Below are 24,620 nucleotides of genomic sequence, written 5' to 3' on the forward strand. Positions count from 1 at the left end.
GAAAGCAGTGGAGAAATTGATAATGCCTGTCATTTTACTTTTCTTACAGAATTTCAGGTTAATTTAACTTTGTATGATATCTGATGCATGCAAATGTTCCTTTTTTATGACAATCTTCTGTTCCCTCTATTTTGTGTCCTACATTCCCAATGTTGAGTGGAGGCTGCTGAGGGGAGGACGGCTCATAATAATGGCTGCAACAGCGCAAATGGAATGGCATAAAACACATATAAACCATGTGTTTGATACCATTCCATGAATTCCGGTCCAGCCATTACTACGAGCCCGTCCTTCCCAATTAAGGTGCCACCAACCTCCTGTGATACTACTAGGAATCGTGTATCTGGAGTGACATATAGGGAATGTTATCTAGTGGAGGCTGCTGAGGCGAGGACGGCTGATAATAATGGCTGTAATAGAGAAATGGAATGGCATGAAACACATGTGTTTGATACCATTCCATGAATTCCGGTCCAGCCATTACCACGAGCCCATCCTTTCCAAATAAGGTGCCACCATCCTCCTGCGATGGTAGTGCATATATGGAATGTGTATTTGGAGTGACATATAGGGAATGTTATCTAGTTCCTCAACACTATCCCCTGCACACATACACAATCTATTGTTCTCTATTGCGTGCTCTTTCTCTCTCATATACCAACCTATAAACACACCTGCTGATGTCCTGCTGGGTATGCGTATATGGAATGTGTAATAAAAGAAAAATACACTGCAAATTTACCTAAAAGTTGAATAGATCAACAATAACAAAATCCACCATAGCATAGCAGTGACTGACTTTCATATCAACCTTTCAGTCAAAGCATTGAAGCCTAAAATGCCATCTCTGTAAGTTGATTGGCCTTTAGAATTTGCACAGCCTACTCTTTACTCCGCCCCTAAATGCTTTGATTGGGCACACTGTTACTGGAGCAGTTGGCAATGTACTGCAAGTTTTTTTTACCTCTAGCTAAATGCCCAGACATGTAGCTTGATTTTGTAGCGGATCCGCATTGTTAACTGGGTAGGTGAACATCAAGAGAGATAGAGCCGTATCCATGCACTAACTTGTTGGAAAATGATCATCTGTACGAAAAAAATGGATTACCCCCTCGGAACCCAATGTCAGCGCGTCCAGAACCAGGTATTTTTCTTGCTACTAAAAAGCCAGTCAACGTTCAAATGTACGATTAGCTAGCTGGCTAGTAATGAAGTTAAGTCGACTGTGTCGTTCATTCATTTGCCCTGAAAAAACTTGAGCCAGATATTGTCTCCTTTCACGAAACTAACGTACAACTAACGTTAACTACACCAGTACGTTAGATGGCTGCAGTCAAAACCTCTTCATATGATGTTGGTTTTAGGCTCGAACTAAACTTTTACTTTATCTAGCTAGCTAGCGTTAATTATTAAAATTTCCTAGATAACTGTCTTGCTAACCCAGAAAACTGAATTGATAACTAACGTTAGATGACAGTTGACCAGGGGCAGGTGAGCAGCTAACTATCTAGTGGCTAGTAGTTTAGCTAGTCTGCCAGTTAACATGAGCGAGCTATTAAGTTTGCTCTAGTTTACTACTAACGTTACCTAGTGACTGTTATTGTTTCTCATCTCTGAAATAACATAGCTACGGTAGTTAACTAGCTTAACTAAGGTTAGCCAATGTGCCAACGGCAACAATAGCCATACATTGTCAGTCTGGCTAGGTAACTAGCTACTTGAGGGAAATATACGCTTTTAAGAATGTTCTCAGTCAATGAATGGGAAGTTGCTGTTGCACAATGGTTTAGTCAAATAGCTTGCTAATCGATTAAGCGAAATGTCAAAATTATGTGGACAGGACATACCCATTCAACTAAATTTAATGGGATTGAGTGGTTACCTAGAATGTAGCTAGCCAAAATGGGTTGACAACTAACATCTGTTAATATGCTAACTATAATACCCTTCTTCCTGATTGTCTTTGCATTATAATCGTATTTTTCCAGGCCAGGTTTGATATGCAGTGCTATCAGCCGCCTACTCTTTTTTTCTTCTTCTTTTTGTGGAAGAATTTGATAATGACATAATCTCTAGAGATTTGCTCGTGCAGAAAAAAGTGTCTGCTAATACAATGTCATTCTATAATTATGGCGTTAGTCACTCTCTTATGACGGTTTACAAAGAATCTCGCTATCTAACGAACAAAGGTTGTCGTTGACAATCAGAATTCGAGGAGCTGATTTCTCTGTGTTTCAATTGGCCTAATGCATGGTCCTCTGCCGTAATGTAAAACGTTTGGTAAATATATTTGTTTTGTGTGTCTTTTTTTTCACTAAGATGTTGACTTCTTTGTGCTCTGTGATGCTGGGTGCACTGCCAATCAAATTTGTTTTTCTCTTTTCTATGCTGTTTTTCCCATGTACAGCCGAAAGGGGGCAGTGCGGATAGGATAACTTGTTTACTGCAATTCAACATTCAGAAGTTGCTAGAACAATAGAGGAATGTGATCAGTGACATGAATTCCTTAATATTTGATATGAAGATAGACTTGACCAATACCTATGCTTTGTCTACAAGTGCACTTGCAAGTAGGGGTTTAGAGACCTATGTTCAATGCAATTCATGTATATGTCAGGTGCATCACTTTTATGTCCTGCAGCAAATGTGTCTTAAATAAAAAATGATGATAAATACCTTAAGAGATTTGCACAAGGCGTTTGCAGATTTGACTAGATAGGAGCAATATGTTGATCATGTTTATGTGAGGTGTATATATGCCATTTGAATAAATAAGATGTTTACGGTTTGGACATGTTGCTGCACTGGTGAGAAAACAACAGGCATATTGTTGCACCATGTATTTGGGTGTTCTCTCTTTGCGCAGAATCAAAAACATCACATCATAAATAAGCTTGCTGCAAAGTGCGCACACTGGCCCAAAGTAGGGTCCCCTTCTAGACTATTGCTCCCCTTATCTCCTCTCAATTAAAGTGCCACAGATAAATGGCAGGTGGCGAAAACGGTCTTATCTGCTACCATGCATAGGCACTGGCCATTCTTAGGCATGGTATTAGTTTGAAAAAGAAGCAAGTTGAAGAGAGGGTTGAAAGGGGGGATTATGAATGTGTACCTAACCAGGTTACAAGAGATAACTAGATCAAGCAAGTAAAGTAACCTGATATTCTGAAATACCTTGTGTGCATTAGGACTTGTGTTTCTACTCTTTATGTTCAGCTCTATGTAGGCTGGCAAGAGTACAGGTTTGTTTGTGTGTCTTATCCTGTCTTTTTATGTAGGCACCATATAATCTGGCTTTACCTGTCTGTCGCCTTTTTCTGAAGTTTTGTTTTGTTATACAAGTTTGCCTGTGTCTCCATATGAATTCTGGCATGTTTGTGTTGGTGGTCTATGGCTGCTGTCCTGCCCAGCTCCCCCCTCTCCCCCTACGGGCTGCAGCTGGCTGTTTTGCACTCCTCCCTGGGTTCAGGTTGCAGAGCCAAAAACAGGTCTCGCCGTTTGTGTTTCTGGTGAAGAGGGACGAGTCTGTTAAAGGCAGGCAGCTGGGACACTAGCAGAGCAGCACATGACAAGGACGGACCCCTTCAGCCTCACTCAGAATGCAGATTGAATATCCCCCTCTCTCCTCCTCCATCTGCAGCTGACCCCCTCCCCTGCAGCCCCCTGCACTACCTCATCCGCTCCCTCACTCCCTCCCTCTGTCACATTTACCCTTGGAACGACTACTGGCATCATTTTTCTACTCGTCTTTGTTCTCATCTCTGCATACCTCTCATTTCCTCGTTCGTACTCAACAATTTATAGGCCATTGTTGTCTGTTTCCCAAACCCCTTTTCCCATCTTTGTTTGTTTCTTCTACATCTTTCCCTCCCACCCCCTCACCACTGACACTGTCTTTTGGATCTCGTTTATACCTTGTGTTGTTCTCTGATCAGTAAACAAATGTATGGATGTATGTAGAATTTACATAAATTGTAATTTCCTGTCTGGGACTGATGCCGTTTCAATTTGACTAGGCAACTTTTTATATTGGAACATGTCCAAACATGTTGGAGATTAATTTCCCTATTAGAGCATACCAAGATGTACAATGAATCTACCCAGCCCTTATAGAAAATGTAGGCCAAATGTATGCCGGTGTGATGGTTTGAAGTGTCTGTGATTTTTCTGGTCTGGTTTGATTCATTAGTGACCCATTTTTAAATAATGCCAACACGGAAAGACTAGTTCCATGTCTTCAGAATCAGACCACTCATCGTGCCTTTTAAATGGCGACTGACCTGTTGAGCGTGCCTAACGTATTTGTCTTTACTGCGGCTCTGGGAGCCTGTTTTTCTGGGTCAGCCGCGAGGTGGGGTGTCGTCAGGCTTGGTTATCAGGCCCTGCTGAAATGGGATATATTTACAGGGGGAGTGGGGCATGGAGTCTAAAGCTCAGAGCGTCTTGGTTGGGAATGAGGTTCTATCTGGGACACTGACTGGTCTGGCGCGTTGTCATTCCGGCTTTAACGCATCGATTGGACATACAGTATTAACAAAACACATTAATATGGCGTCATGGTCACAGCACCATGGCAGGCTTTATAAAGCCCGGGGAGAGCCCTGCCACGATTCCCCACCCACTGAAATTAAACTCCAGTGTTTCATTCGCTTGTATGGAACTTGATTCTCAGAAAGTTCCTCGAAATTTCCTTGGAGGCTTGGTTGGACTGAGTTCTTAGAGTGGGAGTTTCTTGAGGCTTGTTTATTGATGCCTGTTGAAGCCAGAGAGAACCCCACCAAGAAGTGTGGGGCCACAAATCAGTTGTGTGCGTGCGCAGACACATGTCTGTAGGGTTGTGAGTAACAAACACCAGTGCCAGAGACATTGGTATTAGACAGGCGAGGCCCCAGTCAGAGTTGAGTTCCCATTTTCCTTGAAAGTGGGTCGGGGTCCAAGTCAGCGTGTCGGAGCTTTCACTCCTGTTTGCTATGCTGTCCGTCACTGAATCTCCTCATCTTCTCTCTCTCCAAAGGCCTCCACACATCCATACCGTGCATGCTCTATATAGGCCTACCATCAGATTGACAGGCAATAGCTGTTGCGTGGTGAACGAGACTCATACTTGAAGGACGTAGAAATTTGTACCTAATGCTGGAGGAAGAGCAGTGCCACCTGCTGGTTAAGGCGCAAAGTGTTTTTTTTGTTTTTATGAAACTGCGAAGCCAGTGAGATATATTAACATGATGGTCAAATGCCAAGGAGCTATTCCATCAGGCGGTGGAACTAAATAACGACTACTGATATAGCTTTGGTATGACGGGGATCATAACTCTCCACAGTGGTGGGTTACTGAAAACACCAGGCTCTGCCAGCAGAGGTTGTTGAGCCACTTGGCCCCTAGGTAAGCTGGCCTCTCACATTTCACACACTGGGGAACAGACTCAAGACCTGCTCTCAGCTCTCTCTCTCTCTCTCTCTCTCTCAGCCTCTCTCTCTCTCAGCCTCTCTCTCTCTCAGCCTCTCTCTCTCAGCCTCTCTCTCTCCCTCAGCCTCTCTCCGTCCCGGTGCCAACACCTTTTCCTAGAAGCCGTTGTATGAGAGTGAGAGAGGTAATAAATGTCTTTAGCCTTTACAAAACCAGGCCCTATCAGTCCATATTTCTCTTGGCTGATGTCTCTCCTTCTCCCCAGCCAGTCTCTCGCTCTTTATTCCTCCTTCATTGCTGTGGTTCTTCCCTCATTGAGGCCTCATCCAGTTCCAGTCTGGTAATTCTCCCATACACCTGAGTTCCTCTGCTCTTCTCTACTCAGGTTATCGGCTCCTCTCATTGTAAAATGGAGGGTTTTGAGCACTTTTGGCATTATTCAGGGTACCACTTTTAATTCACTGTCGTCTCATTTCATCCTCCTATGACTATTGATCAGTTTTGTCGTTTGGTAGATCCTCCCTGGTACTGCGAATGTGTGGGATGCTGGGCTCTTTTCTTTACCAGCAGGTCTTTCTCTGCCTGAAAAGTGTGCAGAGTGGCCTTGTTTGTGTTTTGCAGGGGAATATTGTGAGGAATGTCTAGTGGTACAAAATCTCTGCTGCTGTTACAAGAAGGCTCCTGTCGATGGATTGATTCAAAGTTCATAACCCACAGCTCAGTCCTGACGGGCCTGCAATGCACAGACTGAGTGTAGGCTGACACCAAAGGGACCTTCAAAACAGAGGCTGTCAGCCTGCTTGTGAAAAATCCTGCATTTTTTTTATTTTCCATCTTGTTATCAACATTGATTTTCACCTGGCAAGGAGGAAGATGCATAGACCTAGTTGGCACTTGCTGTGTGCGTTCAGTCAGTGACATATTGTCTCTGCCACCTGTCTCACCGTCCTCTTCCTCTGGTCCTGTCCAGGTGATAAAGGTGAACGCTGAGAAGGAGCGGGCGTCGCTGCGGTGCATGAAGGCTCTGGCCAGCAAGGGGGGTGTGGACGCCGTGTCCCAGCAGATGGCCTCTCACCCCCAGTACCTGGAGAGCTTCCTCCGTACCCAGCACTACATCCTCCACATGGACGGCCCCCTGCCTCTGCAGTACCGCCACTACATCGCCATCATGGTGAGGCCACTGGAACCACGCACACCGCATGGTGCACAGAAATGCATCTTGTATCTGCACCAATCATGCACACCCACGCATACTTGCACAGACATGTAAACACCTCAATCCGCCCACACTCAAGGACACCAAAGCACTTTCATATACATAAACAGTCACTCGCACTCGGCTGGGCCCACCCACGCACAATGACAGAAACACGGTCGACATGCTGGAGACAAGCCCGTTACTGTTCTAGATGTACTTGTGTTTAAGTCCTCTCCCCCCCATCTCTCCCAGGCTGCAGCACGGCATCACTGTGGCTACCTGGTGTCTCTGCACTCTGCCCATTTCCTCAGGGTGGGGGGTGACCCGCTGTGGCTACAGGGACTGGAGGCCGTCCCTCCTCGCCTACAACACCTTGACCAACTCAACAAGGTTCTGGCCCACCAACCCTGGCTCACCGCCCGCTCACACATACAGGTACCACAAGAACCAGCTCGTATAAAGAATATGTAACATTCCTACAGATCAGATATTTGGATGTCAGCTTTGTGCTTTTAGTGTTATATCCCTGATCAGTACATTTACATTCTAGTCATTTAGCAGACACTCTTATCCAGAGCAACTAAAGTCAAAATTGGCAATATTGTAAAAATTCATGAACACAATGTGGTTAGGCATAAGGTTAGCAGTGTGGTTAGAGTTAAGGTTAGGTTTAAAATCTAATTTTAAAATCAGATAAAGTTAGGGTTAAGTGCCTTGCTCAAGGGCACATCAGCAGATGTTCACCTAGTCTGCTTTGGGATTCAACCAGCAACCTTACGGTTACTGGCCCAGTACTCTTAACCGCTAGGCTACCTGCCACCCCTGTCTAATCTCCACCATAAGGCCCACTCTCTGCTGTGTCCTTCCCCCACCAGGCGTTGCTGAAGACGGGAGAGCAGTGCTGGTCTCTGGCTGAGCTGGTTCAGGCTGTAGTGCTCCTGGCCCACTGCCACTCCCTCTGTAGCTTTGTTTTTGGCTCGGGCACTGACACCGACCCCGTCCCCCTTCCCAGAGCCCCCAACGGCACCCCCCCGGGCTACTGCCTCTGTGACGCTGCCAACGGCAACGTTAGCGTGCCGCAGCCTCTCACCTCGCCCTCAGAACACACAACACGACGACGGGTAAGTGTTGTGTGCCGTATCAGACTGAATGTGACGTCCGAGCTATTCCACAACAGATTGTTTCCTGAAACCACAGTCGCATGTCTCTTCACTCTATTGTCTCTCTCCTTGTCTTGGCAGTCTCTGGACTCCAGCTGTGAGATGGTGTGTTTGAAAGAGAGGATCCAGAAATCCCAGGAGGAGAAGGAGAGGAGGGGGGAGCATCTTTTACACACCCAGACACTGCAGCACACAGGTACACTGTTCCCCCTCACCTTCACACCCGACGCTGTGAGAGATAAAGTCATGTTTGAATGTTGAGTGACGAATCCCTCCTCAACTATGTTTACTGACCCTCTCACTGTCACCTCCCAGATGTGGAAGATGAGGAGGAGATGACCTACTCCGCAGACCCCTCTCGTTTCATAACAGACCCTGAGTTTGGCTACCAGGAGTTTGCCCGTAGAGAGGAAGACCACTTCCAAGTGTTCCGGGTGCAGGTATGTACACAGCTGATATTATATACGGCTTATATTCTATGTTGGAATATATGACACCCTTCTGGGAGGCAACAGGTGTCCATGTCAGTAAAGTAGTGAATCAACCCTCATAGAATACGAGTACAATATACTGTCTCGTATGTCTATGGGTCTATAGTTAGCTGAGGTGTTACAGGAACAATGTGAGTATTTCAGGTTTGTTTGACTGTGTGTGTTTTTCTGTCTGGAAAGGACTACTCCTGGGAGGACCACGGCTTCTCCCTGGTGAACCGGCTGTACTCGGACATCGGGCACCTGCTGGACGACCGTTTCCGCAGCGTCACGGCGCTCCCCTCGTCCCACGGGCCTGACCTGAAGAGAGCCACCTGGAACTACATCCACTGCATGTTGGGGATTAGGTGAGGTCACGCTACTAGTCTGCACACACACCGGCACAAGCGCACGTCAGACGTACACAACCTGCATTCAACGAGCGTTATTGTAAAGTGAGATTGCTATCATAATCATATGCGTTGCAGCCAGGTTGGTCCTAGGCTTCAGTGTTTGTGATTCGCTGCAAAGGACCCGCTTGATTCGCATTCACGTTTGCGTCTGTGTGCAGGTACGACGATTATGACTACGGGGAGGTAAACCAGTTGCTGGAGAAGGAGCTGAAGCTTTATATCAAGTCTGTGGCCTGCTACCCTGACGCCACCAAGACCCCGCTGTGTCCCCTGCCCTGGGCACCACTCAAACCTTCTGAGAGGGTACGCACCCCACATCATACCAACACACCCTGCGTCCATATACAGCTGAACTATACACTGGAAGTAAATCTACCGCATCAAATGCAAAGCGGTAGTTTGTGTTCTCTGTTTCACCCTCCACCACATTCCATCTCTTCCAGCTGTCTAATGACATGATCCTCTTTTTTTTCTCTCTCTTAGATCCATGTGAACTTGCTTATAATGGAGGCTCGGTTACAGGCTGAGCTTCTGTATGCTCTGAGAGCCATCACCCAGTATATGATAGCTTAGGTCAGTTGGTGAGAGGGAGAGGCACAAAGTTACAATGGCCAACGGTACAGAGACCCAGTTAGGAGGCCTCAGGGTTGGGAACCTCTCACAGCAGGCAGGGACATGGGGAAGAGACTGGCAATTATGAGGGAGAAAGAGCAGCATGCAATGCAGCCATATCCTGCAAATGTGCGACTCTGTCCTATTTTGCAGTTAAAAACTAGGGAAATATATATAATGCAATCATTTAAGCTCAATTTGCGTGATATGCACACTGCAGTGGAAAGCTCTTTGCCAAAGTCAAAGCAATCCCTCTCTTCCCCTCTCTCTGCCTTCTCATTTTCCATTCTGCGAGGTTGGTTTGTCCACTTCATTTAATGTATTTTCCTCTTATCAAACATATCTGCTCTTGATGGTTAATGTGCAATTATATTACTATTATAATAGATATTCATTATTTTCATTTTTAGTAATGTATTGTTTAGCTATGTCTCAATTCTGATGACTGTGATGAAAGCAGACGGTTGGTTCTGCAGTGTAGCAAGGAGATGTGTACCCATGGCCAACACAATAGCCTCTTTCTTGGTTTGGGATTATTTTCGTCTTTTCAACATTGCATTTGTTCAAAACCAATTGTTTATCCTTTTTTATTGGATTGAGTGAATGTTTTGGTGAGATATTGCCATAGTTTGTCTTGTTACAGTCCTTGTTGGTGTAGGTAGGTGGTAACGGTGATGGACAATTGTTCATCGTAGCTCCCTTAATGTTTCACATTAGTACTGAAGGTTCAAGAACAAAACCCAAACACTGCAAGATGATATCAAACAACTATAGTTCCTTTTTTCTTTTTAAAGCACTTTTTAGATATATAGATGTATATTGTAGGTAGCGCAGAGATGGAGATCCATGTTGGTCTGTCTTTTCTTTCCACTGTATGGTGTCTAATAGAAATTATTATAAACTGGGCGGTTCGAGCCCTGAAATGCTGATTGGCTGACAGCCGTGGTATATCAGACCATATACCACAGGTATGACAAAACATTTATTTTCCACTGCTCTAATCACATTGGTAACCAGTTTTTATAATAGCAATAAGTACAGTCCTTAGCTATGGTATATTGGCCATATACCACACCCCCTTGGGCCTCATTGCTTAATGATCCTGAGGCTGCTTCTTGGATCCCTCTGTGTTCCGATCAGCTGATCTCCACTCCTACAGTCACCCTGTAAGCCTAGTCGTCTTGTGTATGTGGAGTAGTGCAGGGACTCTTGTGGTCCTGACAGAGGCCATGGCCCCAGATCGGAAGGAGATCACAACTCCCTTCAGTATCTTCGATAAATCTGCAATCGCTACGACTATTTAAAAAATATATTTTAACTTTACGAAATGCAAAGAGGTGGCCAAAGTAATGTTTTGTAGAGTGAAAAATAAGCTCAGCCATATCAATGTCAATTTTTATATTGATGTGCTCTGGCATAGATCAAATGAAGGAATCTCCATTTCAAAGAAAACCATCCCTAAAACTGCATTGATGCGTTTAAGTGGTTGTTGAAGGTCTGTAGAACTCTGAACTGGAATATTGCAACATGAAAGTCCCTGCAAGTGACCTGCATTGAGTTTGAATTGCTGTTAAGCATACTCTACTATGCTACAGAAGATGTAGACGAAGGATAAAATGTCATCAATGGTCTGTGTACGATCTTATGCATGTGAAAAGTAGGTCTGTCTTTTTCAATAATTTATTTGGCAAGCTTTATGACCTAAAATAAAGATGCTGATTTCATGGTACAATTTGCAGAACAGCGTGGGTAGGTACTGCAAACTAGATTTTTTTAAAATGGAATTATATCCTTTTTTTGTTTTACACTTTTTTGGGGGGGTCAACTTTGCATTACAGTACTATAATTGTTGAGTTCTTGATGTTGCTTCTGGGTTCGCTGCTATATCCTGCCTGTTGCGCTGCACCCTGAATATTTTAGAGGCAGCAGGGTGGAAGACCCTTTTCAATAGGCTCGACCGTTTTGAAACGACAGAGAAGAAGAAAAAAGTGCATATCAACAGAAGTGCTTTTTAGTGCAGGTGCCTTTAGGCCAAACTGGACTGGTGCTTGAGTGGGCAGACATGACTACTCTGGGCTAAGTGAGGGCCTTGCTAGAGCAGACTGCCCCGATGGCTCCTCAGGAACAGTGTTCTGTGGTCCATATAGAACGGCCAGTGCCATAACCACTGGACACAAGTATGCACAGTGGCTCGTCTGCTACCCACCTTTTTGCGGGAAAATGCATTGAAATGAGTTGACGTAGATGTACTGTAGCGCAAAAGAGCACTACAGTCCTCATTGGCTGCTCGTCAACACCTCTATGACATCGTTATGGCTCCAAATGCAGGAGCGAAAGAGTCTGTTCCTGTCTGAAGCTTCCGACCACCAGGCCAAGGAACCAAAACGAGCCACTGACACAGAGATGGATGTAACAGTTGTTCAATATTTACCACGTAAATGAATGGACAATAAAATTAACAAAAAAAGTAAAACATAAGTTTAAAAAAAAAAAAAAATGTTTTTGGAAATGTGAAGACTTATTTTTTCTATAAAGATGTTCTATCAAGCGAGTGTCTCCTCTTTTTTTCTTTTTACTGGGGTTACCTAATTGTGCTTTCATATTTGCCATATGCTGTACTCATTTCATATTCAAATCTAAATCAAGTGTGTACAACTGAGGGACTCGACTACAGCAGTACCTCAAGGAAACCAGTTTAGTCATACCATTCACAGTACTATTGGAATAAGTTACATTTAGAAAAATAAATACCACTTCACTGACACATATTTACAAAAAATGTAATACAAAGCGGGAGTCCTTGCAGATAAAAGGATGGTTGTCTTAGATCATTGAGGAGGAGTATGGATGAGGCTAACCTGGATCCATAACAGAATCTGAGACAGACGGCATTTGAGCATGCCTGAAATCAACTCAACACGCATCCCCAACCATTGGCCGAGTTCCCTTCTGATCCCTCACCCCAGTGATCATCTTACTGAGAAATCCACATTTAACCTATTATGCTGTTGTGCAATAAGGAACAACCACGCAGTTGTGCTCATGCTGCATATTGCTAACAGTTGATATGTCTGTCACTAACATCGGCAAAGTCAGTATGACATCTGCACATTGATCTGATACTAGTACTCCCTGTATATAGCTTAATTCTTGTTACCATTTGTATTTTTTAGCGGCTTCGTTGATTTGATTGCTTTTGAGGGACTAACTGATGCCGGTTATGATAAGTGACAGGATGAGAGATGAATGAACTTGGTTCAGCTCTTTTCTTATTCCATTCTCCATTCCATTCACACCAGTGTCCTCACATGCTCCTATTTTCTGATTCTCGGACACAAAGGCCAACAGATTGCCACAGAGGCCAAAATTAATTCATATGGTAATTTCCTACATATATTTGAAAGGCCTCCATACCTTGTGACAACATGATTAAACCATGGCAGTTTATTGTATAATGTCAGAACATGTTAATGCGTTAGTAGTTCCTCAGAAATGTGGGGATGGAGGTAAACCTTTTCTATACACTTAGACCCTCTAGTGGCAGATATTAAGCATTGTGCATTAATGTTAAAGGCCCAGTGCAGTCAAAAACGTGATTTCCTTTGTTTTATAAATCAAATCAAAGTTTATTGGTTGCGTACCCAGTTTAGCAGATGTTATAGCGGGTGCAGTGAAATGCTTGCGTTACTAGTGCCTAACAGTGCAGTAAAATGCCAATCTGGGAGTAGACCAATAAGAGCGTTCCAAACATCTCTGCCAATAAACAGCTAGTTTTCAGTTTTCCCTTCCCCACTCAAACTACTCCGACAGTCCAAGCAACATTCTTTCTTGAGAAATTGCTCTTTGCTAAGAAGCTATTTTTGTTTCTTTGTAACCATTTTCAAACAGTCACAGTAACCTTGTTACCCAGAAAATATTTGATATTGAGATAAAAATGGCTGTATAGGACCTTTAAAACGTGAAAAACATCCCACTGTTATATTCGTTGATACCATGAAGTTCATGAACAATATAAATGTGAATACTGGTGAACCAATAAAATATGACAGATTACAGATTAATATGGTTAAACAGGTTACGTTTATTTCCACTTTCCAGAACTGTTTCCAACGCCGTCTGTGGCTGACTTTACAATATGTAAAGTAAGATTGAGAGAGAAATAAGACAAAAACTATCCAAATAAAGTAGTTAACACATATTGGCTAGGCACAACTCATCAACCCCTCTGATAACACCCCCCCCCCTTCTAAAAAACAAACAAAAAATGTACTGTCCACATACTAAAACACTGTGTTATCAAAGTGGGGCCATTTTTTTTTCTTTTAATTTAAAAGGACATTACTAATAGCTACTTTCATCATGAGAAAATTAGTATTAAAGAAATTGAAGAAAAATATAAAGAAAGGAAATATTACTGGGACTAGGGGATAAAAAGTCAAAAGACCATAATTGTAGTTGACAGTGGGGGAAACTCCAGCAGATTATTCAAGGTATGACCTAGCAAATACAGCCTATGGGAAGGATGTCCCCTATACACTGTGCTTTTAAACACGGCCACCCCACTTTCAGTCAACACTTAAAACAGTTACACCACTGTCCAACAATGACACATTCCCTTTCATTCAGTCACTCCTATTAAACATTCACACCCACCCTAAAATGCATAAGGAGAGGACATCTCTCTAAGACCCGGCCAATAATGTTAACAATAGTATGACCATAGAAATAGAATGGGCTTGGAACCTCTAACCCAGGCAATTTGACATTGGTACACTCGCAACGGCTGCCTGGTATTGTGATGCAATATTTTCCATGGTAATGTAGAATGTTCATTCAAATGATTTTCACTGATGTGGCTCATGCAATGGAATGTATTTTTTCTAATGTCAGTTAAGTTAAATCAACAAATCACAGAACATATTGATTTACTTCCTGCATGGCTCCTATGGGTACACTCACAATGGCTGCCAGTCCACCCATTATGCCATCATTGACTTGAGTACCACTGCGGAATCCATCACAGCAACCAAAATGATTTGCTGTTTATCAATGGGACTTTCATACATGCTTATTAAAAAACCTCAAACTTCATGTATTCACTTTTATTTCAAATCTATTTAAGTGACAAAGTTTGGGGATCACTATATATATACACTGCTCAAAAAATTAAAGGGAACACTTAAACAACACAATGTAACTCCAAGTCAATCACACTTCTGTGAAATCAAACTGTCCACTTAGGAAGCAACACTGATTGACAATAAATTTCACATGCTGTTGTGCAAATGGAATAGACAACAGGTGGAAATTATAGGCAATTAGCAAGACACCCCCAATAAAGGAGTGGTTCTGCAGGTGGTGACCACAGACCACTTCTCAGTTCCTATGCTTCCTGGCTGACATTTTGGTCATTTTTGAATGCTGGCGGTGCTTTCACTCTAGTGGTAGCATGAGACGGAGTCTACAACCCACACAAGTGACTCAGGTAGTACAGCTCATCCAGAATGGCACATCAATGCGAGCTGTGGCAAGAAGGTTTGCTGTGTCTGTCAGCGTAGTGTCCAGAGCATGGAGGCGCAACCAGGAGACAGGCCAGTACATCAGGAGACGTGCAGGAGGCCGTAGGAGGGCAACAACCCAGCAGCAGGACTCCTACCTCCGCCTTTGTGCAAGGAGGAGCAGGAGGAGCACTGCCAGAGCCCTGCAAAATGACCTCCAGCAGGCCACAAATGTGCATGTGTCTGCTCAAACGGTCAGAAACAGACTCCGTGAGGGTGGTATGAGGGCCCGACGTCCACAGGTGGGGGTTGTGCTGACAGCCCAACACCATGCAGGACGTTTGGCATTTGCCAGAGAACACTAAGATTGGCAAATTCGCCACTGGCGCCCTGTGCTCTTCACAGATGAAAGCAGGTTCACACTGAGCACATGTGACAGACGTGACAGTGTCTGGAGACGCCGTGGAGAACGTTCTGCTGCCTGCAACATCCTCCAGCATGACCGGTTTGGCGGTGGGTCAGTCATGGTGTGGGGTGGCATTTCTTTGGGGGGCCTCCATGTGCTCGCCAGAGGTAGCCTGACTGCCATTAGGTACCGAGATTAGATCCTCAGACCCCTTGTGAGACCATATGCTGGTGCGGTTGGCCCTGGGTTCCTCCTAATGCAAGACAATGCTAGACCTCATGTGGCTGGAGTGTGTCAGCAGTTCCTGCAAGAGGAAGGCATTGATGCTATGGACTGGCCCGCCCGTTCCCCAGACCTGAATCCAATTGAGCACATCTGGGACATCATGTCTCGCTCCATCCACCAACGCCACGTTGCACCACAGACTGTCCAGGAGTTGGCGGATGCTTTAGTCCAGGTCTGGGAGGAGATCCCTCAGGAGACCATCCGCCACCTCATCAGGAGCATGCCCAGACGTTGTAGGGAGGTCATACAGGCACGTGGAGGCCACACACACTACTGAGCCTCATTTTGACTTGTTTTAAGGACAGTTGGATCAGCCTGTAGTGTGGTTTTCCACTTTAATTTTGAGTGTGACTCCAAATCCAGACCTCCATGGGTTGATAAATTGGATTTCCATTGATTATTTTTGTGTGATTTTGTTGTCAGCACATTCAACTATGTAAAGAAAAAAGTATTTAATAAGATTATTCCATTCATTCAGATTTAGGATGTGTTATTTTAGTGTTCCCTTTATTTTTTGGAGCAGTGTATATAACAAAAATACTAATAAAGGTTTGTTTCTTTAAAGGCCCAGTGCAGTAAATAACTTGATTTCCTGTGTTTTACAAATATTTTCACACTATGAGGTTGTGATATACCCTTTCAGTGTAAAAGCTGTTTGAAAAGATTTGAATGACTGCCTCTTGGTGGGATGGGGTTTTGACCTGCCTGGTGACATTAGTATACACCAATAAGAAAGAGAGTTCCAAACTCAAACTCTGCCAATAACAGCTAGTTTTCACTTTTATCCTCCCCACCACTCACAGGCGGTCCAAGCAAAATTCTTGCTTGAGAAATTAAGAAGCAATTTTTTATTTTATTTATTTTTTTACTGTTTTAATTGAGAGAAAAAAACAATCACAGTAAGGTACTTAATTGTAAATGGCTGCATTGGACCTTTAACTAATCAATACCTTTATACTCACTCAAGATATCCATTTGTGTGATGCATACAAATGATTCAAGGCCCTAAAGTGATGTAAATATGCACCATTTACATTACGGCCATCTTAATGTATGTCATAAATGACAACTAGCACCGATCAATAGGAAAATCTTTGTGAGAAAACGGGTGCTTTATACAAATTAAAAGCTAATGTATTCACATGGTTACAGTGACATTATTAACAATCATGTAAAACTCCATCTAGGATGCATTTCAGATGAAAAACTGGTCAACACAAAAAAAACTTTACAATAAACGATAACCTTTTTTCTGACATGAACAAATACTTAAATACAAACTTCCGCCTAACACAAAACACATCTTCAAAAGGAAAGAAACATTTTTTTGTAAAATGACATGGTGCATCTTGCTATTGAGTAACATGTTCTAGTGTTCAATATTGGCAGTTTAACAACCTCGAACGAGACTATTATTATGATATATGACTAAAGATATCTTGTATACTTCCGTCTTACAGTAAAATTAGAATTTGTATTTTAAAGTGTTAAATTGAAAGTGGCTTGAATCCAAGACACTTGTGTCAAGGATGCCATATCAAGAAAACGGCAGAACACGAGGGGCTGTTGGTTTACAATCTTGTATTTTAACAAAGAAATTCACCTTAAATAAATGTTGTTATTCTGATGATTATCTGATTACCCCCTTAAGGAAGATGTTTCCATTGTTATTATTTTTGAATGACCCTGAGAGATCACTGCTGAAAGCAAAATGTCCTCCATTGTGTACATTTCATGTGAGGTTTTTATTTGTATTTAAATTTCACAATAGTCAAGTCAAATGAACTAAATAAGTGGCAAGTCAATTTGGAAAATAAAGTTATACTGGTCCACGCATCCACTTTGCCTCACCTCACCTGCCTTGTCATTTGTTAAAATGGCAGGTCTTTGAACAGGCTCCACTTGCAAAGCTTATCTGCACTGAAATACATTGTCCCAAGCACCCCCTTATCTGCCATGCAATTCTTAGTGTTCCTTTGGTTATGTATAAAATCTACATGCATCTCATCTTTTACAAAAATAAAAGAATATATAGAAAATGACTGTTAAAAATGATCTTTGAAATAGTTTCTCCAATTTAAAAAAAAAACTACTTTTTTTCCTGATTAGTAATATATTAATATTTCACTTATAACCTCCATCTAAATTGTATATTAAACTATAGTCAAATATATGTATTTTTTTACTTCACACATTGTATTAATTTCATAAAAAAGACGGTTAGTAATGTATAACAAAGTGTAATTAGTGAGAAATGATTCCCACATGAAGCCCCGGTTTCCCTTACTTAAAGCGATATAACATTTAAGGAAAACATTAAATAACAAAACCTTCAAAAGGAGATCTTAATTTCCTTCAAGACTTATTTTTAGTTCTCCTGATTGATCTGCATAGCATGTCATGTCTATGTGCATAGCACGTATACAACCTTCCTCCTCTGATGAAATGATTCAACCTAACTTGGATTTCGGCTCTTCTTTTGCCATTTCAGTGTGCTTGCCACCTGACAGGAATACTCCCAAGTGCCTTGAAACACAACACGGTTCTGCAAAACCTTCAAGTGGCCCATACAGCAGTGGAGGAATACTGTTTTCAATGATATAACACTTGGCCAACCAAATCAATTGTTGGCAAATAAAATGACCTTTGAATGCCCCCTGTAAAAAGTTCACAATTCACATTTCTTCATATTGTTGGTGAAATTGCACATCAGGAGAGAAAAAAAATACTCCCCCAAAGATATTTCCACCCTGAGCTTTAGCACACACTGAGCAGAGTCACGAATGCCAAACTGTGAATGCATATCACATATGTGGCCGGGACGATAGCAGTGTCGCAATATTGTTTCTATGGCAAAAATGAAAACACGAAGCAGACCAACTCTTTGGTCCTTTAAAAACCTGCTGTATATAAAATATTGTGTGCTTTAGCTTGGAAAATAAATACATGTGACTCTGGATGATAACATAATGATAGTTTTGATAAAGAAGTTCAACCTGCTTTGTGTTTTATTTCCTTGCCACGATACTAAGGAGTATTGCGATACTGGTGTCGTCCCGGCCCTAATCACATACCCCGTACTGTTCAATTACTGAATTACCACTAAAATAACTCCTAGTTACCTTGTAGCTCCAGTCTCTTCAATGAAAAAGAAACAAAAAGCACATGTTTCGTACCATCAAGCGACCAAACGCTAAACTAAGTTTGGTCAACCTGCAGAGTCCAATGTCAAATCGTGCATCCTTAACTCAGTCTCATCCAATGATCTTTAACATCTTCACACTTTGCCTACGTCATACAAGTTGGCTGGCGTCACGAAAATGACACACAATGGGGCCGGAAGCTGAGCTTTGTTATGATTCTGAACGGTCAGATGGCTAGTAACAATGACAAGAAGTTGCCATGTGGGGAATCGTAGGTGGCTCATTTCAGCTAGTTTTATCTTGTTCTTGATACCATGTCTTGTTTTGATGTGTTTTGACTGATTTCATGTCAATGCTAATATGGCTAAAATGAGCTAGCTAATCAACAACTTTAACGATCTATGAGACAAGTGCTCATTGTGCAAATGTATTTATGTTTTCAATAAACATTTGGAAATTAAATATAGTTTACATGTTGTCATCAATCTAAGCCAACCCCTGCAGTAGTGTAGCCAGAAATGAATTGGTCCCCCCCTAATTTACAGCACTTCTATTCATTTTGTCATGAGGCAGAGAAAAAAAATAGCATTTTTAAAGCTCAAATATGTGTATTGACTGTGATAAAGGCACTGGATTATGAGCGGTCTTGTTTGCTAAATGAACAAAGCAGGCAGTGGTATGGTGCATTTATATAGTGCATATAGCCATAGAAGCACAGTGACATATGCCTCAATGCGGTCATATTCATGGCTTATTGGGAGTGTGGCTTTCAGTTAGTTATTTTTGGCCACCCATCCCATGAGAGTGAATGTCATTCCAGTGCACTTCTTGTAGGGATGTTAACGGTTAACGGTTAATAGGTTAGCCGCCGAAAATACATTTGACCAGTCATGCTTATCGGTCTATAGGTTCATTTGCATAATTTTGTGAAATTAAATTGGTGTGTGTATTTTTGTTAGTCGTCATGCTTCTTAGTTATCACAAGCACAGCATACAGAGTCTAGTTTGAGGAGCAGAATAGCCTACCACCTGTCAGACAGCGCGAGAGTAGCTCCTCAAAAAGCTGGTACTGGAGTGAAATATGCTTTTATAAGCCCAGTCATTGCGTGTTAACTGTTTTGATGGCCACGGTTAAAAATATCAATTTTTATTTCTCAAATTCAACTCATAATTCAAGTGCACCTCCCATTCGCCATTTGAGTGCATATGCTATAGTCAACGGTAGGCAGGCTATAGTCAACGGTAGGCAGGCTATCAGCGCGTCACCCACCACTTTACAATGTGAGCTTGAGGCAGCATAATCGTTTGAAACCTGATCGTTTTACTTTACTTTAAATAATGAGGCATGTCTTACCTTGCTTCAAAGTAGCCTAGCCAAAATCCAACCATAGAAACATGGAGGAAGATATTATTTTATAAAGACTTCCTCATGCCATTAACCATCATTTTCTACTGCTCTATTGGTTTTCATATCTTTCTTTCGTTGTCCAGAACCTAAAGACACAATCCTAGTCATATTAGCAAACCATCTTAGTTGTTGCTATTAGATTCCCCATCTTTCTAAGTTTCATATCTGTCACATATGGAACCGTTTGCATTAGGTGTGCTGTTTAGAACGGTGTTTTCCTGCGAATTGCATTTTGGCAAATGTTTGAAATGGAGGTTTAATTAGCTGCTTCATTACAGGAGTTGAACGTTCAATAATAGACATTATAGCCTTTTGACTGTAAGACGATAGGCTTGCTGTTGTTGCATGTTTCCATTAAGTTCACAATGAAACATGTCCGTTCCTTGTATGCATGCATATGAGGATATTTTCTGTTGGTCATGTCATTTTACTGTTTGGGAAAAATGTAACCATTTGTTGACCGGTTAATGAGGGTTGGTTAGTCGGCAACAACACTGACCGAAAATTGCTTGCTATGAATTCTATCTAATGGTGTTTGCATGTTTAGGTAAAAAGACGATTACTATCATTTATTTTTTCTCTCAATCTGATTGGATGGGCCTGGGCCCATGCAGCTGCAACCCTTTCTGTTTTGCCCCATAGTGGCTCACACGTTGGTTTTGTTGCCACACAACCAACCCGTCCATATTCCAGCTGCAACTTCTCAATATTTTCATTGGGGAAGTTACTGACGAGTGTTTTTGTGTTTGAACCCCATTCCCTCCATATATACAGATGCAGCAGCTTCATTTTATGTCTAAATTGGTGGTGGTCGGTAATCGTTCACCACCTACAATTTATACGAAAACTGGCCATGTTTCCTGTGTGCCCCGTCCATTTTACCTTCAATATCAAAGACATCAATGAGGTGTACCATATCAATCCTAAAACTACTTTGGTATAGTAATAATATTCATTGTTATATTTACTCCAAGTAGTTTAGAGTTGTTTGTTGTGTTTAGTCTTTTTACTCCAAATAAATTCTGTCATACTTCTCTCAAAAACACTCCAAGAAAATACATACGGCAAACTCCCCAAAAGTTGCAAGTGTTACTAGGGGGTCTTGGGGGGGGGTCTCATGTATGGTGGATCTCCTGACCACCCACTTGTATTGGCACGTGACATGGATGTCTGAGGTCTGGTTTCGTCCTTAAATCCAAAGAAAACTCAAAAGTACAAACGCAAAAGTTTAAAAAAATTGCTTCGGATCTTCAGCCAATAGGGAGACGAGGAATGGGAATGCACCAGGTGTGATCTTTGTTGTGAGTGTCGTTGAGGTTTTGTGTGATTGGGGATCCTTACCCGCAACAAAGAGTCAAAGACAAATGTTGACTTCATGATGTTCTTGATTAATCTCCTGCACAAAGCAAAAGATACAGGGAGTGAGTGAAGGTGAGAGTGAAACAAGGGTATAGTTAGAACCTGAAAGTATAATTTCAGTGTACCTGGCTAACACTGCAAGGTTTGCTGGGAAGTTAGCTGGGTACCCAGTTGTGGGCGGAGCTCTGCGTGGTCGCAGGGCCGGAGTAGCTTTGCCCTCCCTGGATTATGGGGTCAAAGTTGAAATCGATGCCCTCTCCATCCATGAGGTCGCTGTTGATGATGTAGTCAACGTCACAGTCCAAGTTCTCTGTGAACATCTCGATATCCAAGTCGGTGGGCAAGCGGTCTTGATTGGGCAGGAAGCAGCTCGGCGTTCCGAACTGGCCCATCCCTGGCAGACCTCCTCCTGCATTGGCGGAGAGGCCCCCTCCATGGTGAAGCCCCATACCTGGCAGCTGTGCATGCTGGGCTTTGAGGCCGGAGAACTGTGGAGAGTCCTGGGCCATGCCTGACAGGCTCATGCCCGACAGGCTCATGCCCAGGCCCAGCTGAGAGTGCTGCTGCTGGAGCTGGGACTGGAGTTGAGATTGCATCCCCATGGGTCCCACAGTGTTGGGCTCAAGCCCCTTTCCCAGCAACAGCTGGTTGGGCTTGACCCGCCCTCCCACCATGCCCATCATCCCCACTCCACCCGGACTGGGCATAAGCGGATCCACCTGGGTCATCATGACATCACTGGGAGGCGGGGAGTCCGAAGTGAGCAACGCCTCCAAGCTGGAGGCTACATGGGTGCCATAGTGACCAGTCCCATGGGAGCCGGGGCTAGGCATAGGGTTGAAGAGGGAGTTGCCATAGTTTGAGGGTTTGGAGTTGTTACTGTTGCCAGATTGTGTGCCTGAGGACTGTCCCCCGATCTGATTGGCAGCCTGGGAGAGGTTGGGTGGCTGCAGCTGACGGAATGTGGGGAACCCGGACCCCCGGGGAAGCAAGGTGGAAGCGGAGGGCAGAGGGGTGGGAGGCACCATGGGGGCCGTGCTGGGACTAGCCCTTCCTTGCTGCTCTGTCATCAGCGTCAGGCCATCGATCAGGTCCAGCTCCTCCATGAGTGTCTCGGTGAGGGTGGGGGGCAGGTTGCCCGTGGAGTAGCCCAGTAGACCTTCCTCAGGCAGGTCATCCTCATCCTCCTGGCCGGGACCAATGGGGGACAGCCGGCCACTCAGGGTGCTGGCGTTGGAGCTGGTGCGTGGACGGAAGCTGGTCCACATGTCAGGGTCGTCTAGGCTACCGCGGGATGAGGGGCTGCCGCTGTTGACCCCCCATTTGGGGAACTGCTGGGAGGAGTTGGGACTGTCCGCGACGCCATCGCCGTCTCCCCCGGTGGTCCCGCCCAAGCCTGATGCTGCCTTCTTGGTCTGCTTGGCACGCATCCGGCTCTTCAGCAGTTTGCTGCTGTTGTCCATGGAGGCAGCACGGCGCCGGGGGGCTTTCCCAGTCTTGCCCCCCTCTGGGTTGAGCATCCACCAGGAACTTTTGCCTGTGGACTCATTGTGAACTCTCAGGAACTTGTTGTGAAGTGATAAATTATGGCGAATTGAATTCTGAGGTATCGGGAAGGGAAAAGAAAAAGGGTTTTGTTTAACATTGGCGCCTTGTAACTTAGGAAATTATTCAACTTAATTTGATGACCATAGATTTCAAGTAATTACTTCTATTATTCACAAATTAATGCAGTGTAATAATGTATCATGTGATCACATCAAATGGGTCTAAATAACATAGTTATAACAATATGTATAACAATAATGAAGCGCATTAAGGTAAACATCGTTTTCTTTTTACCTTCCACCCTGCTGAGCTGTTGCTATCTCCTTTATCTTTGAAGTAAGGCACGGTTTTCACCATCCAGTCATATATCTGTGCCAAGGTTAAGCGCTTCTCTGGAGAGTTCTCAATTGCCTGACTAATCAGGTCCGCGTAGGAATGGTTCCCCCATGCATTGCGCCGGGATGATCCCTTTCGGGGCGTGGCTCCACCCACTCCGGCTACAACTCCTCCCTCTGAGACCACAACTTTCTCAGGCTCACATATGATTTGCTGTTGCTCTTGCTTATCCTCGTCGGCGGGCGGAGTTCCCGCAGCGGATTCAGGTCCGTCTGCCCCATCCGGTTTAACAGCTGAGATGTCGGGTCTGGGGAGCGGCCATGTGCACGACCTAGGTCTGCTTTGCGGCTCAAAATCTGGGTCAATCTTGGGTACCTTTGAATCCTCCATTGTAAGAGATTTTCCACAAAAGGTTTGCTTCACTTCTGAACTATTCTAAATGTTGACTACTAAGAAATAATACTTAAAATATAAAACGTCAAAATAAATAATAGTCAGAATGAAAAATCTCTACTAAATAAAAATAAAACAAATATATAATCTGGGGAGGTTTGTCAACACGTGTTTGTAACAGGCACACCAAAATGTAGGCCTCTTAAATCAAATCAAATGTTATTGGTCACATACACATATTTAGCAGATGTTATTGCCGGTGTAGCGAAATGCTTGTTATTATTATCTGATGAGTCTATGTTCAAACTAGATTGTCTAACCAAAAGTTCAATAAAAACTTAAACTATCGTACAAAAAATTCTATTTTCCATCCTCTATTAAGGGGACTAGTAGAAGAAACACACAATCTGGATACACCAATATAGCGTCCGTTAATCCTGAGATTGGAGATTAGGGGACCCAAATAATCTCCTTAATAGTAACTATTATAAACCTTCCGATTTACATAGAGCAAAGAAAGGCTGTGATGAGGGTTCCTTTGTTTGTATAAAAGAACAAAGGGAACACAGGGAGGAATGCACACCAAAACATCTGGATTGCAATCAGAATACAATGCAATTGATGGCCAACATAACGTGTTATGGTAAAACGTTGCTGTGGGCTATATATATATTAAAAAAAACTCTCAGTTTAGTTTTGGTAGTTTGTGGGAGACAATGTAAATCTATGCGAAGTTTGTGAAAATGTGAGCTAATTAAAGGGAATGTAGCTATAAAATTATAACTATCACAACACTATAAATTGAAATTATTTATTTATTGTGTCTTCCTTTAAAAATAATATTGCCATTTGAGTTTAAAAAAAATTCAAATAGAGTCGCCCTCAAGAAGATATACTTGAAAAGAACCCACAAATTAGGATTACACAGTGGGTCAGTCACAAAAGAGCGTTCGTTACAAATGATCAACTAGCTAAATTTAACGA

At 43.1% G+C, this 24,620-nt stretch overlaps 2 protein-coding genes across 2 annotated transcripts; one reads left to right on the forward strand and one right to left on the reverse strand.

The window, feature by feature from the left end:
* Window positions 1–912: 912 nt before the first annotated feature.
* LOC106611768 (sestrin-3) lies at window positions 913–11,807 on the forward strand. Its single transcript, XM_014212323.2, has 9 exons — window positions 913–1,144; window positions 6,378–6,578; window positions 6,858–7,040; window positions 7,481–7,726; window positions 7,847–7,961; window positions 8,081–8,205; window positions 8,437–8,603; window positions 8,807–8,951; window positions 9,132–11,807. Exons 1-9 carry the CDS (start codon window positions 1,079–1,081, stop codon window positions 9,219–9,221), a joined length of 1,338 nt encoding a protein of 445 aa, XP_014067798.1. The 5' UTR covers window positions 913–1,078; the 3' UTR covers window positions 9,222–11,807.
* A 4,128-nt stretch (window positions 11,808–15,935) lies between these two features.
* On the reverse strand, window positions 15,936–24,215 carry LOC106611765 (forkhead box protein O4). Its single transcript, XM_014212316.2, has 3 exons — window positions 23,202–24,215; window positions 21,485–22,960; window positions 15,936–21,396 (listed from the first exon to the last, which is right to left on the reverse strand). The coding sequence occupies exons 1-2, from the start codon at window positions 23,631–23,633 to the stop codon at window positions 21,515–21,517; spliced, it is 1,878 nt and encodes a 625-aa protein (XP_014067791.1). The 5' UTR covers window positions 23,634–24,215; the 3' UTR covers window positions 15,936–21,396; window positions 21,485–21,514.
* Between the last annotated feature and the right edge of the window lie 405 nt (window positions 24,216–24,620).

The sequence above is a fragment of the Salmo salar genome, chromosome ssa09 (genome assembly GCF_905237065.1).
Source record: "Salmo salar chromosome ssa09, Ssal_v3.1, whole genome shotgun sequence".
In the NCBI taxonomy this organism is placed as follows: Eukaryota; Metazoa; Chordata; class Actinopteri; order Salmoniformes; family Salmonidae; genus Salmo; species Salmo salar.

Bases quoted from the DNA above. Each gene is read 5' to 3' on its own strand.
- LOC106611765 (XM_014212316.2), bottom strand. From the start codon at position 23,633: ATGGAGGATTCAAAGGTACCCAAGATTGACCCAGATTTTGAGCCGCAA. The intron at 22,961-23,201 runs GTAAAAAGAAAA...CCGATACCTCAG, and splicing joins ACAGCTCAGCAGGGTGGAAG to AATTCAATTCGCCATAATTT.
- LOC106611768 (XM_014212323.2), top strand. From the start codon at position 1,079: ATGATCATCTGTACGAAAAAAATGGATTACCCCCTCGGAACCCAATGT. The intron at 1,145-6,377 runs GTATTTTTCTTG...GGTCCTGTCCAG, and splicing joins GTCAGCGCGTCCAGAACCAG to GTGATAAAGGTGAACGCTGA. The intron at 8,206-8,436 runs GTATGTACACAG...CTGTCTGGAAAG, and splicing joins TCCAAGTGTTCCGGGTGCAG to GACTACTCCTGGGAGGACCA.